This window comes from Mytilus californianus, unplaced genomic scaffold (genome assembly GCF_021869535.1).
Source record: "Mytilus californianus isolate M0D057914Y unplaced genomic scaffold, xbMytCali1.0.p SCAF_4, whole genome shotgun sequence".
In the NCBI taxonomy this organism is placed as follows: Eukaryota; Metazoa; Mollusca; class Bivalvia; order Mytilida; family Mytilidae; genus Mytilus; species Mytilus californianus.
The window spans coordinates 83,810,170-83,828,197 of record NW_026262690.1 but is presented as its reverse complement, the minus strand read 5'-3'; the positions used below and the strand labels follow the sequence as shown (position 1 = coordinate 83,828,197).

The window sequence follows — 18,028 nt, the reverse complement described above, 5'->3', positions numbered from 1 at the left end:
CGCATCATCGGGGATCTTGTGTATCAGAATTCCAAATAGCGGTACGATCTTTGAATTATATTGCAATAAATGCAGTCACATACCAGATCTATAAATGAAACAAAGAACTGTTTAAAAATGTTTTCGGTTGATGGTTTCTCATGTTTTGATTCCGGTTCTGTGGATTTTTCTTTTCCTACAATGAATAAAATATAAAATTGGCATGGATTTATAGTTTATGGTATGGTATCACAACAGATTTCAAATTGATATTGATTTTTTTTATAAAACAAGCAAGCAAACATTTTTAATGTTAAATATTCAAATTACAATGTGGTATATATTTTTTCAGTTTTAATTTGTCCAAAAACTACCATAAATAAAATAGAATAATGATCACTTGTACTTTTATCAAGAAGTAGAACACAAGCTAAAGAATGGCGTCCGCTTAGCATTGTAGGATGTATAAATACACAGCCACGTCCGGTCGAAATTGGGACCCAACTCTCTTTTCAGAACCTATTAGATTTATTGTTAATTTGTTCTCATTCTGACTATGCATGAAATATTTGCAACTAGACTTTATGGGAAAATCATTCAATCACTCAATAAACTTCTTTAAGTAAGTTCTGCATTATTGATAAAAGAAGTATGTTAACAATCAATATATTTATTATAACTATACCGGTGCCAAGTTCAGGTTCATTTTTAAACGTCCAAATGTAGCTTCATTTGTACTAGTTCTTCTTCAAACTGCAGCTTTACGTTACACTATATGTTTATTAACTAACATTAAATTAATTTATTTCATGCAAATATATATTTACACTCATTTGTGTGCTCATCTTAAAAACAGTGTTTATATCAAATATCACAGTAAGTAAAAAATTTTGAAGTGGTATTTCACAGTAAAATCTTCCTTCCTAATTCAATCGTCTATTTAACGTTGCAGCGTATTAATTACGCATCCCTGGCTTACAAATGTTTTGGTTTGAGTGATCATAATAAAGGGAAATCCGAAAGGATTTCAAACGCACGTAATTTACCACTGCTTGTGGACTATTAGTCCTCATTGGTATCATAAGCTTTGAGGTAAATACAGAAAAGCGCTTCGGACGCATGAAATTCATAGTGATTATTTAATTTACCTGGTAGATATTTTGGATATCCGTAAATGGGAATGGCTATAACAATGAATCCAACTATGGCTATGATAAAGCCAAGCCACCATGCTCCGATCCATCTGCTATCTGTAGCATCAAATCCTAGACTAAAAAAAATATTTATTTGTGATTGATTGTTGTTTGTTTGACGTCCAGCTGCAAATATTTCATGCATATTCAGGGCGAAATTCTTAATACTCATTTACTCCAAGAATGAAATAAGTTTCAAATAAAAATATACGGTATGCCAGATGCAACTTTTTAAATATTCTTTAAAGAAAAAGAGAAGATACAAGGGGTTCGAATAACTCATCATAGATACCAGGATTGAAATTTTGTATTTGCGACAGACGCGCGTTTCGTCTACAAAAGACTCACCAGTGACGCTCGAATAAAAAAAAAGTTAAAAAGGCCAAATAAAGTACGAAGTTGAAGAGCATAGGATCCAAAAATTCCAAAAAGTTTGGCCAAATACAGCTAAGGTAATCTATTCCTGAGGTAGAAAAGCCGTACAATTTCAAAAATTCAAAGTTTTGTAAACAGTTAATTTCTAATTATGACTATATCAATGATAATTCATGCCAACACAGAAGTGCTGACTACTGGGCTAGTGATACCCTCGGGGAATCATTGTAAGTCATCACTTGTGTAACTTGTGTCCGTACATCCTAAGATGGCTGACAGGAAATAATGTAAATTAAATTTCTTTTAAGATCGGAAGTGTTTGTATTTTCGCATATCTCGAGTTTACAAAAAATTGTGATGATGTCCGAAACTATATGAAAAGTCATGTCCGTAACTGAGATTACGCTAATTGTTGAATGTCGAAGAGATTATGGGGTTTTTAACGAGTAAAACAATTGGAAATTGGAAATTCGACAATTTTTCTTATAAAAAGAGCGTGACACACTCCCTACACGAGACATCTGATTTGATTAACGTCCCCATTCTGACCGAACGTGTCTGCGTATTTATACACCCCGCACTTCAAAACGAAAAACTCTCATCAGCATAGATTTACCACCGTATTGAAGATACCGATGTGACAATATTTCCATACACTCGACAACACTTGGGTTGCTATGGGTATCAGTTTTCTGTACAATTTTGTCAGTCTCATTTAAAAATGCTATGGCGAAATCTACAACAGACTGCCATTAATAGCAGCAGATTGGTGTTTCTCTTTAAAACTGGGAGTGTCCCTCTTTTGTGTTTCAGGATGAGTGTATGCGGCTTTTGGAATTTTTTTCTTCTTAAATATTTCCAACATAAGCAGTTCAATAGCTTCATGTGATTTTACGGAATTGTCTTGTGACATTGAGAGCATATACTCATACCACATCTTATTATTTATATATGATACAGTTTTGATCACACGGTGATTTTTTACGACAATTTGCATAAAAGCTATTATTCACCCAGTCAATTTAAATATGTTATAAAAATAAACCTTCATGTGCTACTTTAAGAGATAAATGGGGTAGAAATTTTAGACATTTACAAAAAAATTCGGTTTCTTGGACTTTTCTATCCTTTGAAGACATACCTTTTTTGTTTCAAAAGAAAAACACAAGCTGGTTTTCGTAAAAGTATTTTAAGTATGCTTTAAATTTGTGTAACAATTCTTTGGAAATAATTTCATTAAATTTTCGTGATTTAAGAAAAAACGGCTTTTTTGATGCATATTTATCTTACTTGAAAAACAATCATCGGTGATTTATTCATAAAAATTGGTATAAATAATAAAGTCAAATGTCATTTTAAAAAAGTAGTGTCCATGTACTCATTCCAAGCTAATGATCAAACTCAGTTCAAAAATGCATCTCTGCTTAACGTCAAATAGTCCTCCGATCCAGGTGGGATGATATAATATATTACCTGTCTTGATCTACCCTATCAAAATCCACAAAATAGTTTTGACTAAATTCCCCACCGACGAAAAATCCTGCAGCAACACCAATGGCTGTCAGTGCATAGGTCAAGCCTAAAATGAGATAGAAAAAAGATCTAAAATCACAAAGTGGTATCTAATATAATGATTCAGAGAAGCAAATTTATCCTAAAGTTAGATAAAGCGCAAAAGTATGGTTGACTTAATGTCGTTCGACACTAAGACACGTTCCGACACGGTAAAAATCTCGAAGTTCCCGCTAAATAAACTCATAATAGATTAGATAGGATTAAAACTTTGAACGCCAGACGCGCCAAAGACTCTCAGTGACGCTCGAATAAAAAAAGTTAAAAAGGCCAAAAAAAGTAAGTTTATAAGCTGTTTTATTCTCCAAATTTGCATGGTATTTTGAAAGCATTTAACAGTTTCAAAGAAAATAGTCTAGGATTCTCCCTGGATGTAAAAATGTATTATAAAAAATACCGAACTTTAAGGTAAATTCAAAAAGGGGAAGTCCATAAAACATGGCAAATTCAACCGCTCGACTATAAAAAAGTAAAAGACAGTAGTTAGACTATATCAAAATATAAATGCTTGTACCAAGTCAGGAATATGACAGTTGTTTTCTATTCGTTTGATGTGTTTGAGCTTTGGGTTTAACCATTTGATAAAGGGCTTTTCCATTTTGAATTTTTCTTGGAGTTTGGTATTTTTGTTATTTTACTTTCAACCAACGGAACAAATGGAAAACAACTGTCATATAGCAAAATGTAAAAAATTATTCGGGAAGGTAATAGACGTATTTACACTTGTATGCAAATTTGTCCGCCATTACGTAAAATCACACAGGTTCCCGTAAACTTTGACATCATAATTCAAAACATTTGACGTCACAATTAAAAAGTGATTGTTGCCTGACGTCAAAAAGTGATTCGGAGTAGATCTAAGGTAATTCGGAGGCAAAATATAGCTAAATACCAAAAGTGTAAATACGTTTATTGTTTCATGAGTTAACGATCAGTATATATAATGCCTCGATGAAAAACAAATGGGACTATGTATTTTTCTCTCATGCTTTAAAGATAAGTTTAAAATTGGGGTAAAAGGAAACAATTTTGTTTTTTTTTGTTTAATGTTTAACTTACCAATATATACCGCAGCTAAGGAATGCTCTTCATTTTCGTCTATGTAAGCTGTTCCAAGGGTGAACATCGGAGTAAAACCAAATCCGTGTACGATCTGTGCTGCCATAAATACGACAAGATACTTTTCTCCTCCTACGTCACAATCTCCAGACGGAGGGTTGCTTATTGAACAGTTATAGGATGCCTGTGTTGTGGATTCTGTGGGAACGTTTAATTTAAAAACTTAGTGTACTATAATAGGAGATCAAAACATTTTTTTATTTAAATCTGAGTCATTTTTTTTTTACTAGTTATAAAAAGGAGCAATACCACCATTGATTTCCCCTATTAGTCTTTATTAAATTGGAATTTTTCAAACAAATATTTTTTTTTCAAATTAAGAAATACTTTGCAGGAGTAATTTTTATACTGTCCAGTAATACATTGAAAATTTCCCAAAACAATAAATTGTAAAAAACAGTTTTATCCTGAAGATGAAACGCTTGACATGCACTGAACGTAAAGACCAACAATTAAACATTCCAAAGATCGCATCAGTTCTGCATAACAACTGTTTCCATAATAAACGTATACGTACCTGGATAAACATATTTTTCTAAAAAGTGTGGAACCATAAATAAAAAGGATCCAACAGCCATAATGAGTGACCCGGAAGCTACCCATGAAGCTTTATTATATCGACCACCAATAAAACTGACAAACAACACTACAACTAATGCTCCAATATCTTGTGAACTTGGAATCAGCGCAGACTTTGTGGATGGTAGTTTGAACTGTCTTTCTATGGCTGGAATCGCTGCATTGGCGACACCGTTTACTGCAAAACCTTCTAGGAAACACATTACACATACAAATAATGTAAACAGTGACATTCTGTTTAAGCCTTGGAGACACCTGAAAATTTATTTAAGAGAATGAATGAGCTTCAACGCTAACAACATTTCTTGCGGATTAAACCGATACATAAGTTAGGATAGTTGAAGTTAATATAGAAGAGATCTGAATCCATCAAACTGAATTTTAAGCCTGAGCAAGTTTAACCTTTGGTTAAAAAAAGACATTAAGTTGTAAGCTTATAAATAAATTCTTCAAAATGCGTGAAAAGATTATGAAGTGCATTCCCCGGGTAATACTGGGTAGAAGATACCAGATATTTATGTTTACCGTTATATATAATTAGATATATATATATATAAGTGTCTGGTCGTCAACACGTATCTTGGATATACATTAAATTCCTTCCTTTTATAAAAGAAGGGGTTGTCTTTTATACTTTTATTATCTTAATGATATTTTTTATAAATATTATAGTAAGGAAATGCTTTTACGCGGGAAGCTTTTGGTAATCATTTCAGGTCAAAAGTAACAGGTATAAAGAGCAAGGTATTCTAGTGGAAGATAAATGAAAATAACTCGTCATAAAATTCGTGCGTGCGAAGCTGTTTTTTTGAATTTACCTTCATAAGAAACGTTCAAACCCAAATATTTGATAAGCAAGGATGTATAAATACCTAAATACGTGACGTTCTATATGACCAAGTCCTTTTTTGGCTAGTACTTGGAGTAGTGGTACAACCGCCACTTACTAACACGAACGAATAAAAGGAGATGTATGACGTACTTCAATGATTGACTGATGAATTGGTATTTAACGTCACTTTAAGCACTATTGTGCTATTTCTTAAGATTTTTATTGGTGGAGGAAGCCGGGGAAAACCGCCGAGCTTCGGTAGGAAAACTGACAATCCTAGTTAATTCAGATTGGAGTAAAGCGCACCTGCCACGTGCGGAATTCGACCTCACAACCTCAGTGTTGACAGACTAGTGATACAGTAGTTCGACTACTTAGACCACTCGGCCATCTGTATGAGACAGCTTCCCTACGACACTAAATACATATAAGGTCTATAGACATGTGTCTGTTATATGTTTAGGTCTAATTCAGGCCCGATCCTTTACAAAAAAGGTGAATCTTTCATCAACACAGAATTCCCTAAATGCCAAAAAAACATTAAAATGCAACAAAAGACAGCCACTGATGGTGTTCCTGACTTGGGTAGTAGTATATGTACTACTGAGACATCCAATGCTGCCATGTCATTTATGTGTGTCAAATCAGTAACATTAGCCTTTTTATTTCTTGTCAAAATAGCTTAAATGTCTATTAAGATAAAATCTTTTTAAAAAAAAAGGTAAACTTCGTGTACCATAAATTACATAATTTAATATAACGTTGTACATACTACACAAGGAGCTCATAAATATTTCTATCAGAATATTTCCTCGGCCGTAACAAAAGTGTATAAACCAAACCATGGTCGACTAAAGTAGAACATAAAAATTTTATGATGTCAATTAAGCAGTTATGTTTAGTGAAGTTTAAATAGTCTGGATATAAACCGAAATCACCCATATAATATAAAACTTACTTTTGGACTTGTTTTGCCTGAACTGATAACAATATTTGAAATCGTTGCCTCATAAGATTTGGATAATTATTTTTAAAATAATAAAATAAATATTTAAAAATCTGCGGTTGAAGTTACTGAAATTATATTCAAAGTAATTAATTCTATTAGATATTCAAAATAGTCAGAATTGCAACTTATAAAAAAATAAGGAGATGTGGTGTGATTGTCAATGAGACAACTATCCATCAATATCGATAGGATGAGGATGTAAACCACTATAGGTCACCTTACGGCTTTAACAATGAGCAAACCCCATATCGTATATATAGTAAGCTATATAAGCTTGACAAAATGTAAAACAAACGGCCTGATTCGCGGTCTTGGATATTAGATAACAGTCAAAATTGTAAATTTAACGGTTGTGTCAGATTCCCGATTATGATATTTAAACGGAGTGTGGATTCACATGGCGAGTGACGCTAGAAATAGCAGGAGACGCTTAACCTGTCCACGCACCCGGTCGTGGTTTTTTTTGGAGTTCATGCGATTCCCTCAGTTTTAGGTTTTTTTTAACCTTAATTTGTATCTTCTTAATGAATTATTGGATTTGAACATCGTTAAAACTACTGTTGCCTTTATTTTATGCTAAAACAATTAACAACGACAATCTTATGTAGAATATGGTGGATTAAACCTTGTTTTATAACTAGCTAAACCTATCACTTGTATGACAGTATACGAAACACAACATAGAAAAGATTGTGCAACACAAACCCAACCAAAAACCGGGATAATATCTGGCCTTGCGGTCATAAAACTTTCGAGCACGATTTTCGTACTCAGACTCAGAAATCAACCAATCAAAATCCTGGATTTGGTGTTTCGATACAAATTTTGTACTCCGAGTACTGAGTAAAGTTTTATGACCGGAAAGGTAAGCAGAACATGCTTCACATGTGGCACCACTGACTTTTATTGCAATTTCATAATTTGATGAATTGGAATTTAAAGGTCAAAATTTATCATTTAATTCATGTCAATGCTAAAACATTGGCTACTGGGCAGAGGATGGTACCCCTATGTTAAAGCCGACGAGAAAAGGCATTACTCGACTATCGAAAGCTATCGAAAGCTATACTGGACACAGTGCAGGCGGTGTTGCGACGATGTCACAGATGCAGGGGTTCGAAATCCGCTGAAGGAAGAAAAAACAAATTGCTAACAATAATTTGCAGATTTAACATTGTTGTTCTAATTTTGAAACGAAGTGCAATACATATGAGGAAAGACGACGAAAGGTCAACTGTGACTATAGATATGAGGTAGAACTTGCAGTGATCAATTAAGTATTTACAAGAACTTACCTTGGTTTGAACGAACAACATCCCCATTTTGATTCCACTGTTGAAGTGTCAGTTTTTGGAGGCAGCTAAAAACGAATCAAACTTTTACTACAATAATTTGACGAGGTGATGATATACGATAAAAAAATAAAAGTAGTTACTAACACAATCGGAAAATCTCCATCCGCTTTATTTACTTTTCACCAAGAAAATAGCCTGCGATGCTGCTAACAGTGTGTACTAACCACAGAAGCAATCGAGAGAAAATTTGGACAGCAGAAAATGAAAAAAATAAAATCATGAAAAGATCTGTGTTGCATACTCCTAAAAATAAATAGGATTTCTCATGATAGATGTTTGGCTGTATTTAAAAAAAAAAATTCTTCAAAATTTCAAAAGAAAAAGTGATGATCTGGGACTGCTTTTTTGTCCACAAATATTTCGGGAGGGGTCAATTTGAGATATCTGATAAATGGACGAACTAAAGAACATGCCGAACACTACATATATTGATATATTTCCAGTTATCTCTGTTTAATGTGTAATACACAAATTAAATGACTTACTTTATCCTTTGTAACTATAACGTTAACATCATCAGCGGACGCTGTGTATGCTGCATTGTCGTGAGCTTTTACACCGTTATTGTTCTGTCAAATATAATATAAAAAAAAAATCAGAATTCAATAAAGTGTTTTTTAGAAGCAGAATTCCGTTTGATCGCATTTGCTGCATATGATTGGTTTTTTAAATATATCATAGGTATTATGGCTACTGGATTATTAGTATCGTACGTTATTTACTACTACTAGGTCAGTTCCACTGCTGTTGACTTTTAATTAAGAGGATACTGCCCACAAAATGGTTAGGCTTCGGTATTTGCATTTCAGTGATATATTTGGGCAGGGAGGACATTTTCCTTTGGCTGTGTCGGATGTATAAATACGCAGACTCGTTCAATCCGATGCATCGAGTAGAAAGAGTGAAACCCTCGCTGCATGTAAAAAAATCCTTGTAACAACTCTGTATAGGTGGTCTTTTGAAAGTTATACTTCAGCCTCTATCCAACATACTCTCTATTTCTAGTTCGGTCCAATGACAGACCGTCATCCCGGCCAATCCACTTTGCAGATACTCCATCAAGCATTAAGTTTTTCTCGTCCTGAATATGCATGAAATATTTGTAAGCAATCAACAATCAATCAATCATTTAAAAACTTCAGAAATATGTTTTGTGACATATGCTTTTCAGCATAAAAAAATAGATCGGTATAAAAATGCACAATTTTACTTCAAAGTGAATACCTCAAGTCACTAATATGTATATAAAGCTTGATACGATAGAAAGAAACAGGAATTACCTCAAATATAAGACAGTACAACAACAACAAAAAGACATTATACAGGCACAAAATGTGGTGGGGTTAAACAATCACCTTTCCTTTTTCATAAGCCCATCCTTTCCTACTTACTACCGATCTAGGTAATATATATATAATAAACATGCGCAGTGTAGCTACAAAAAAAGATAAATACTAACTCGAACAACCATAATTTGAAAACCCGTCAAAATGTGATGGCGACTACAGTGGGCTAGCAACAGCTGTTTGTTTGAATGCGGCCACTTAAGCTAACAAAAAAAAATTTGAAACGCACTTTTAACTGGTTTCCTGAAGTCTCATCATAAAATTGAAATATGAGAGGCCAGTATACATATTTAAATCGTCAGACTATCGGGAAAAGACAACAATTTTAACTAAATTAGTTAGTATATCACGCCTGTGGTGTGAGAACGTATGGTACTAGTATATCACGGCTGTAGTGTGAGAACGTATACTATAGCACGCATGCAGTGTGAGAATATATTGTATATAAGACATTTAGCAAAAGAACATTTATGAACATTTAGCATATAAATGATTAAAAAATTACTGTATGGAAACTAAATAAAAAAGAAGTAGAAAATGCAACAATCAAAGCTAAGGCACAATATAACAAATGCCTCTACCATGTCTTGTATAGGACGAAACAAATGCGTTGGATTAAACGATGGTCTTGTATACGCGGGTTGGCTTGTATATATGCTTAAATTGTTGATAGAGGACAATAACGATTGTTTTATAATATTTGCATATATGCATATTAATTTTACGTACATGTATCAAAATACTTCGTAAATATATTTTCACATGGATAAAAGGGAACCTTGAGCATGAGACAACCACAAACAAAAAAAAACCCTAAAACATCTAGAGGAGAATAAAGGTTTTCAACAATAGAAAAGTGTCTATACAATAGGTGTCAGACTCTACGCACAGAGATACAAAAAAAAAGCCTGCCATCAGCATTAATTCCATAACTAACAAAAAGGTTCATGCGAGAGGGTTAGTGGATAGCAGTAAAATACAGTACTGCTCGTTCAATGTTTTAATTCATTTTTGGTTTGATGTGCTGCCATGGTTAAGGGTTTTATGAAAAGTTAGCAGATTTATAATTCAACAGTTTGTCATTTTAAATAGATATGGTGAAAGTAATAGGGCGTTGTGTATTTTCTTAAACATGTTATTCTCTATAAAATTCGATAGTGTTGAATTTCGTCAATGTTTTGAATGTGTCTAAAGTAACTAAATCCTTGCAAAAGTTCAACTGGTTTATATTTATATTCTGTAAAGTAAATAACGGGCACAGAGGCGGGTTTAGGGGGGTAGGGGCCCGGGCCCCCCGTTTTGTGGGAAAAATTTGGTTGATTATTTAGGGAATGACTGGAGCGGGCCCCCTCTTTGGCAGTCAGTGGGCCCCCCTTATGAAAATTTCTGGATCCTTCACTGGGGCGCTCCAATACTGCAAGTACTGTATAGATTAATTAATTCTTTACATCACTGGAGCCTGAAAATAGTGCTGCTCCTTCAAGCTTGACCTTTTGTAATAATGATTAAAGATAATTAAATATAAATTGCATATAAAATTTTGTTTTTTTAAATCTAACATATAACTAAAATATTGTTCAACCATTATTTATTTGTTGTTGCTTCAGTTAGCAAACATCCTGAGGTAATTGGATCAATAAAAGGTTAAGTTCAAAAAGTTCGTGTTGTTCAGACAGTTTTTAGTTTTGTGAGCTGTTTGTCTGTTCATCTTTTTTAGCTCACCTTGCCAAAAGGTATTTTTTAGCCTAGATTTTTTTACACTTTACCTTTGGTGAGTTTGGCTTTTCTTTTTATGCCTCTTTCAGTCATATAACTCCTTACGTTATTATTTTAAACATCCTTTGCTTTCAACTCTTCAGATTTGAGCGTTCATGATGAAGGTCATTAAGAACAGCGGTTCGGTCGCGCGAAATTTTAAAAAGTGGGGTTTTTTTTTTCAATAACCCCGAAAAATGTCCCATTCAGGATCTTCATTAGTAGTTTGAATACGTTGGTCCTTTGGAAAATTTGTTGTGTTTAAGGCAGTCGTACGAAAATTTTATACAATTCAGCTATGTACTGTTGAAGGTGAGATGTAGGTATGCTTTAGCACGAATTATTCAAATAGCTTTTAAATTTATAAGCCAACCACTATATTAAGCTATATTCTTACTACTAGTAATTGTCACAAATCTACATTAATATAATCAATTAACATGATTAGACTTTCGTGACTGAAATTTCAAGCCCTTTGAAAGTAAATATGCTGAAAGGGGACTTTCGATTGACTGCTTTAAAATGGTTTTAAATTTAAAAAACAGCCATGTCCAATGTGATTCGGCTGTTATCTATGGCATGTGTTGGAAAATTCAAAGCTCTTCGCAAATAAAAGAACCCAAACAACAAAAGATACAATCTTTCACAGAAAAACAACCAGTGTGGTGTTTTAATACTCAGTCACGTCCTGACTGATTAGGAACTGTAGTTCAAAGCCACGTATCCTCGAGGATTGACTGAGTATAGAAATATTGTCACCCCTGGACTTCTCACTACCGACAGTAAAACCCTGGCTAAAGTTGGAAGTTTTTTTTATTGTGTTGTGTGTATAAAACCACGTCCGGCTAGAATTGGGACGTTAAATCCGATAACCCGGTAAGGGTGAATGTTACGCTCTCTGTTCTTTGAAAAACACTTGTAACAACTCTCTGATGGATCTGTAGTCGGCCTGTTGCAGGGCAAATATTCTGTCTTTACTAAACATTCCCTTTTTAGAAGTAGCAGGTCACATTTTCCCGCCCTTCGTCTATATAGACTTATCTTGCCAACCCTACCTATAGTATTAAATGTTCATCTGTTCTCATCCTAAATATGCAAGAAACATTTGCCATTGAACGCTAAGTAAGCATCAAACAATCAATTCAAGTCACGTGTTCAGAGAATGCCCCGGCTCTCTATATTATATGCTCCTTCAAAAAATATCAAAGATTTGATCTTTTAAACAAAAGATGCTGGTTTTTTTTATTTTGTAAATAATATGAGTATTGAAAGTAATTTTTGTAGGATTTGACAGAAGAATTAACCCTTTCCTTGTATTTCCCTTACGAAGTCAAAATTTGAAAATTGATTAAACTAGTGTTTTTTGAAAAAAATAGAGTCAAGATAAAAGAGAGGCGAAAGATACCAAAAGGATATTCAAACTCATAAGTCGAAAACAAACTGAAAATGCCACGGCTAATATTTTTATGAAATTATCACTCATGTATATATATCCTTAACATTTAAATGATGTTCAGTTATTGCCTTTGCTTTGAAAACAGATGTCATAAAATATTGCAAATTGGCCCTTTTTCTATTGAATTCTTACTATTGATATTATATTTTTTTGTTCAGTTTTCAAGTTTCCTAAAAGAAATGCATCTTAATGCATTTTCCTTAAAGGCTTTGAATAAACAGTAGAAAATATAATCACAAATGTTGTTTTGTTATATTTCTGTACATTGTACAGATATGATCAAAACTATATTATCCGCTTCACAATTGACCATAGTTTGTTTTGTAAATTTACTAATTCAAATCCTTAGGCTGTTTTTTAATAGACATTCGTTTTCAATACAAGCATACAAATAAGTTCATGTTTTTTTAACACCTGAAGCATTCAAAAGAAATAAGTGGTCATTATTATTTGGAAGCTTTGTCTTGACATCATTAAACGCCGGTTCAGGCAAAAGGTTTTTCTCACCTTGGTGTGAATGTGCGACATTTATTATAAAGATTGTGAATTTTTACGGCTTTTAAGTACCCCGTGATGGGTTTGTGTCCAATAAAACGAACGAATGGTTTTAATTCATTAACTTTAAAGTAATTGCATAGACATACTTGATTTCACTGTTTTACTACACAGGCACTTGTCTCTGATTTTGTTTTATATTAAAGTATAAAGGTAAAAAAAAAATTCAGAAACACGTACATTAGGTTGTTAAACGACCTTGACTTGTTATGAGAGTCTTGCAAGGTCGGTTTCTGTTTTATTTCGAAAGACTTCGAGATCTACATAAAGACGATGTCCGTTGGTTTATTACATAACAACTATGTCCTATCAAAATAACAGCGTCCATTTGCTATTAAGGATGTATAAATATTCAGCCAAGTTTGTTTATATATAGGCAGGCGTAAAATGAAAGGTGCGTATAAGAAGAGTGCCTTTTTCAACTAATTTTTATAGTTTGTTCTTATGTTGTACTGTTACACCACTGTCCCAGGTTACAAGGAGGGTTGAGCGCTCACAAACGTGTTTAACCCCGCCACATTCTTTATGTGTCTGTGCCAAGTCAGGAGCCTGTAGTTCAGTGATTGTCGTTGGTTCATGTCTGTGATATTTGTTTTTCGTAAATTGTTTTGTTATGAATTAGGCCGTTAGTTTTCTCAATTGAATTGATTCATATTTTTTCATGTCGGGGCCTTTTATAGCCGACCATACGGTATGGGTTTTTCTCATTGTTGAAAGCCGTACGGTTGCCTATAATTGCTAACATCCACTTTATTTGAACTTTGGTGGATAGTATAGCCCTATAGTGATTAGTCTGTTCGTCCGTCCATCCGTAAAAAAATGTGTCCGCTCTATATCTAGAGAACCGTTATGATTTCATACTTTATACTTGACATGTATATTAACTAACACCATAGGGTGTGTCATAATGTTTGTACAACTTCCTAGGTCAAAGTTCAAGGTCAAAAACTTTGCTTTCAGTTGACAACCCCATGTCCTATGGTAAAGATCGTGTCCGCTGTATATCTTGAGAACCGTTATGGTTTCAAAGTTCATACTTGACATGTATATTAACCAACACCAGAGGGTGTGTCATAATGCATGTACAACTTCCGAGGTCAAAGGTCAAGGTCAAAAACTTTGGTTTCAGTTGACAACCCAATGTCCTATGGTACAGATCATGTCCGCTCTATATCTTGAGAACCGTTATGATTTCAAAGTTTATACTTGACATTTATATTAACCAACACTAGAGGGTGTGTCAAAATGTATGTACAACTTCCTAGGCCAAATATAACACTTTAACTAAAAAACATAGAATAAATTACTCTCAGCACATAACGAGACTATGTCATAACTTAAAAAAGTGCTTCATATCAGCTTATCCATACAATTTTTTTACCACACGTTATTGCGTAGCCCACAGAGATGGCTCCTATCTCAATGATGTCTAGTTTTATCACTCTTCTAAACAATTCCTCAAACGACCATCTCTAGAGGAAATTAAAATTATAAATAAAAACATATTTGGTATAGGTCAATGAGACAGCATCCCATAATTTGCCTTCTAACTTTTTTTTATTTTGTCTCATCCTTTTTATCTTGTTAACTACTTTCCGTTTTCGCATTGTCTACGAAAGAGGTGGGACAATTTCCCCCTGAACTTGCGTCACACTGGGGCCATTCAGTTTAAAAAATCTTTTTAAAGATCTTCACTTTAATCTCAGTATGTCAGCTCCATGTGTGTACTTTGAGGATCTAAAATAGTATGGCTTATTTCTAAACAGATCATCATTTTTTTTAACGCCTGAAAATAGTTCACAATTGCAATTTTAACAGACTTTTGCAAATAAAATTTGTAAGAAGGAAACCAAACTTTTGTTGGAAGTAAAGCTACATACAGTCTGTCGGATACAATAGATTTTGGTAAGGGACGTCCTTCGATGTAAAATTTAGCAAAAAACATGTAAATATTGTAATTTTGTATCAAATTGCCTTTAACAGAAACATGTACCGCTACATAACATTTGGATTTTAGGGTCATATGTAAAATTGTTGAAATATAATTTATGTATATGATATAGACTATAATATTCAAGTTCCAGGAGAATTTGACAACTTTTGGATTAGCCCCTGTGAGTTAAATAAAAAACAACAGAAAATTGCCCCAACCTCTTAAATTTGTTTACCAATGCGTTGATCAATCATCAACTAAATAATTCATGCTCAGTGCGGGGGAGGTGGGGGGAAGGTACAGGCTTGAACCACAAGGAACATTCACTAGTGTCCAATCCTTATCTTTATTATTATACGGTGCATTAAATATTTTTATATTTTATTGTACATAATACAAACTTATTGAAATGTGAAATGTTTACCACACCGACAACATATAAAATAATGTTTGCATTAATAAACGCTAATACTTAAGGTATTACTAGTTACATAATTTTATTTGAAAGTACCTGTAAGTGTCAATTTACATATAAAATAATCATGTCTGCATGTATAAAACCGAGAAGAGGATAAAAATACAGTATTTCCCAGGTGTAAAAACCAAAAATATTTTCTTAATATATTAAAAGGGGTGAATTTCTGCTTTTGAAATACTTAATGTTTGTTTTGTTTTGTGTCATCGATATGTTACAACTAACAGTTCGTACATCAAAAGCAGATTTTTAAATGGAATAAATTGACCTGATGATGAGTTACATTTTGGGCTGTAATTCGGTTCGTATGGCCAAATGCAATAAAATTGTAAAATTGTCCCTCATAAGCTATACAGAAACAACATACACTGGGTACAACAGGGAGGACGACTTACCCCTTGTCTACCTGAATCTTACAAGTTAGATAATGTACCAGGAATCACATCTAACTAATCGTTTTCTTTTCCATCTCTTTTGATTATTTTGAATGAAAATGAAAGGCTACTTTCCGTTCTCATGTTATATATGATGGAAGAAGAACCAATTTCCCTTAAATTTGTGTCATACTTTGGTCATTCAATTCAAAAAGTTTTTTTAAAAATCTTCATTTTAATTTACAGTCATTCAGCTCCACGTGTGTACTTTCCGGATATAAAATAGTATGGCTTATTTCTGAACAGATCATCAAATCATATACATCTGAAAAAAGGCCACAATTACAATTTTAACAGATTATGGCAAACAAAATGCTCTGGGAAAAGGTACGAGCATGAACCACATAGTGTTCACTAATGTACACATCCTTATCTTTCTTATCATGCTGTGCATTAAATATCTTTATATTTAATTGTACATATATATATATATATACAAACTTATTGAAATGTTAACCACACCGACCTATCTATCAGCTTTGTCTATCATGTTTTGTCTATCAGCTCATAGACAGAATTTTGGCATGTGACTATGACGTCACCAACGTTTTTTTTTTCAAAATTTACTCATTTAGAATTAAATTATGAGGAATGACTGTAATATTTTTTTTCTGTCTATTCGAAACAACCTATAAAATGTGGTGCACATTACATAACCCGCTACGCTTCATAGACAGAAAAATATTACAGTCATTCCTTAAATATATATTACAAGTTACATAATTATATTTGTAATCCTATCTGCAGGTAAACTTAGAAGAGGATAAACATACGTCTTAGGTGTAAAAATCAAAAATAGTTTCTTAATATTTTAAAAGGGGTCAATTTCTGCTTTTGAAATAATTAATATTTGTTTAGTTTCGTGTCATCGATATGTTACAACTAACAGTTCGTACATCACAAGCAGATTTTTAAATGGAATAAATTGACCTGATGATGAGTAACATTTTTGACTGGAATTCGGTTCGTATGGCCAAATGCAATAAAATTGTAAAATTGTCCCTCATAAGCTTTACAGAAACAACATGCACTGGGTACAACAGGGAGGACGACTTACCCCTTGGGACTGACAGTCTACCTGAATCTTACAAGTTAGATAATGTACCAGGAATCACATCTAACTAATCGTTTTCTTTTCCATCTCTTTTTCTTTTTTTTGAATGAAAAAGTCGCTCCCTAATCAAATAAATAAATGTATAACTAACCTGCGACATCTTTATTCCAGGTGTGGGACATGAATTGTCATATTACGTTAAAGATAGAGGTTTTGTTGTACTGTTTACGGTTGACTGCCTCGTGTGTTATTAAAGTTTAAGGTTAAATAAGAAAAGTAAAAGAAATGTCTATTTTCTTGGTCGTACTTTGGTTAACGGTATTGTGTAAATATATTTATTTTCGTAAATCAACACACCTTTATTGGACTATAAGTAATTGGTATGAGCTGTACATTTATATATGTACTTGTATACCAATTGAAAGACTAAACAGACATGATTGTGTAATCTTCGATTCAAGTTAACGAAAAATATTGAATTCGTCTTAAACATGAAAAAATATTCCAGTAACAAAGTCTATCACTGACTTTCTTTTTTCCTTCTTTTGTTTTTTTGTTTTGTTTTTGTTTTTGTTTTTTTTTTTCTTTCTTTGTTTTAGGTTATAAGATATATTTAGAAGAGAGAGAAAGGGCGAATATATACACGAACTACTTTGGTCTAAAGTCTAAAGATGTGTGCTATGATACCGATCAAAGATATTAATATGCGCATAGGATGATCAGATATCGTATTGAAAGGACCTCGTTGACCAAGTGGTCAAAGTAGTTCATCTACTGTATTCACTAGCCTGTCAACACTGAGGTGGTAAGTTAAAAATTTGGAACCCCGCTTGTGGCAGGTTCGTTTGATTCCGATCTTAATTGACTGTGATTGCTGGTTTTCTAGCCCGACCGTCGGTAATTTTCTCCGGACACTTCAGTTTCTTCCAAACCCCCATAAAAAAAACTTAAAGCATAACCAAAGGTGTTTTAAAGTGACGTTAAATAATGACATTCGTCAAAGTCAA

The 18,028-nt window shown here is 33.3% G+C and overlaps 1 protein-coding gene across 1 annotated transcript in view; it reads right to left on the bottom strand.

Annotated features, from left to right (window-relative positions):
* The window catches only part of LOC127738730 (solute carrier organic anion transporter family member 4A1-like), a 29,101-nt gene extending 11,859 nt beyond the window's left edge, over positions 1–17,242 (bottom strand). The window contains exons 1-8 of the mRNA XM_052250069.1: positions 17,173–17,242; positions 8,499–8,582; positions 7,954–8,018; positions 4,756–5,072; positions 4,179–4,376; positions 3,021–3,126; positions 1,128–1,249; positions 84–175 (exon numbers count right to left, since the gene is read on the bottom strand). Of these exons, the coding sequence (XP_052106029.1) occupies positions 84–175; positions 1,128–1,249; positions 3,021–3,126; positions 4,179–4,376; positions 4,756–5,072; positions 7,954–8,018; positions 8,499–8,582; positions 17,173–17,181 (993 nt within the window). The 5' untranslated portion in view covers positions 17,182–17,242. The remainder of the gene's footprint in view (positions 1–83; positions 176–1,127; positions 1,250–3,020; positions 3,127–4,178; positions 4,377–4,755; positions 5,073–7,953; positions 8,019–8,498; positions 8,583–17,172) is intronic.
* Between the last annotated feature and the right edge of the window lie 786 nt (positions 17,243–18,028).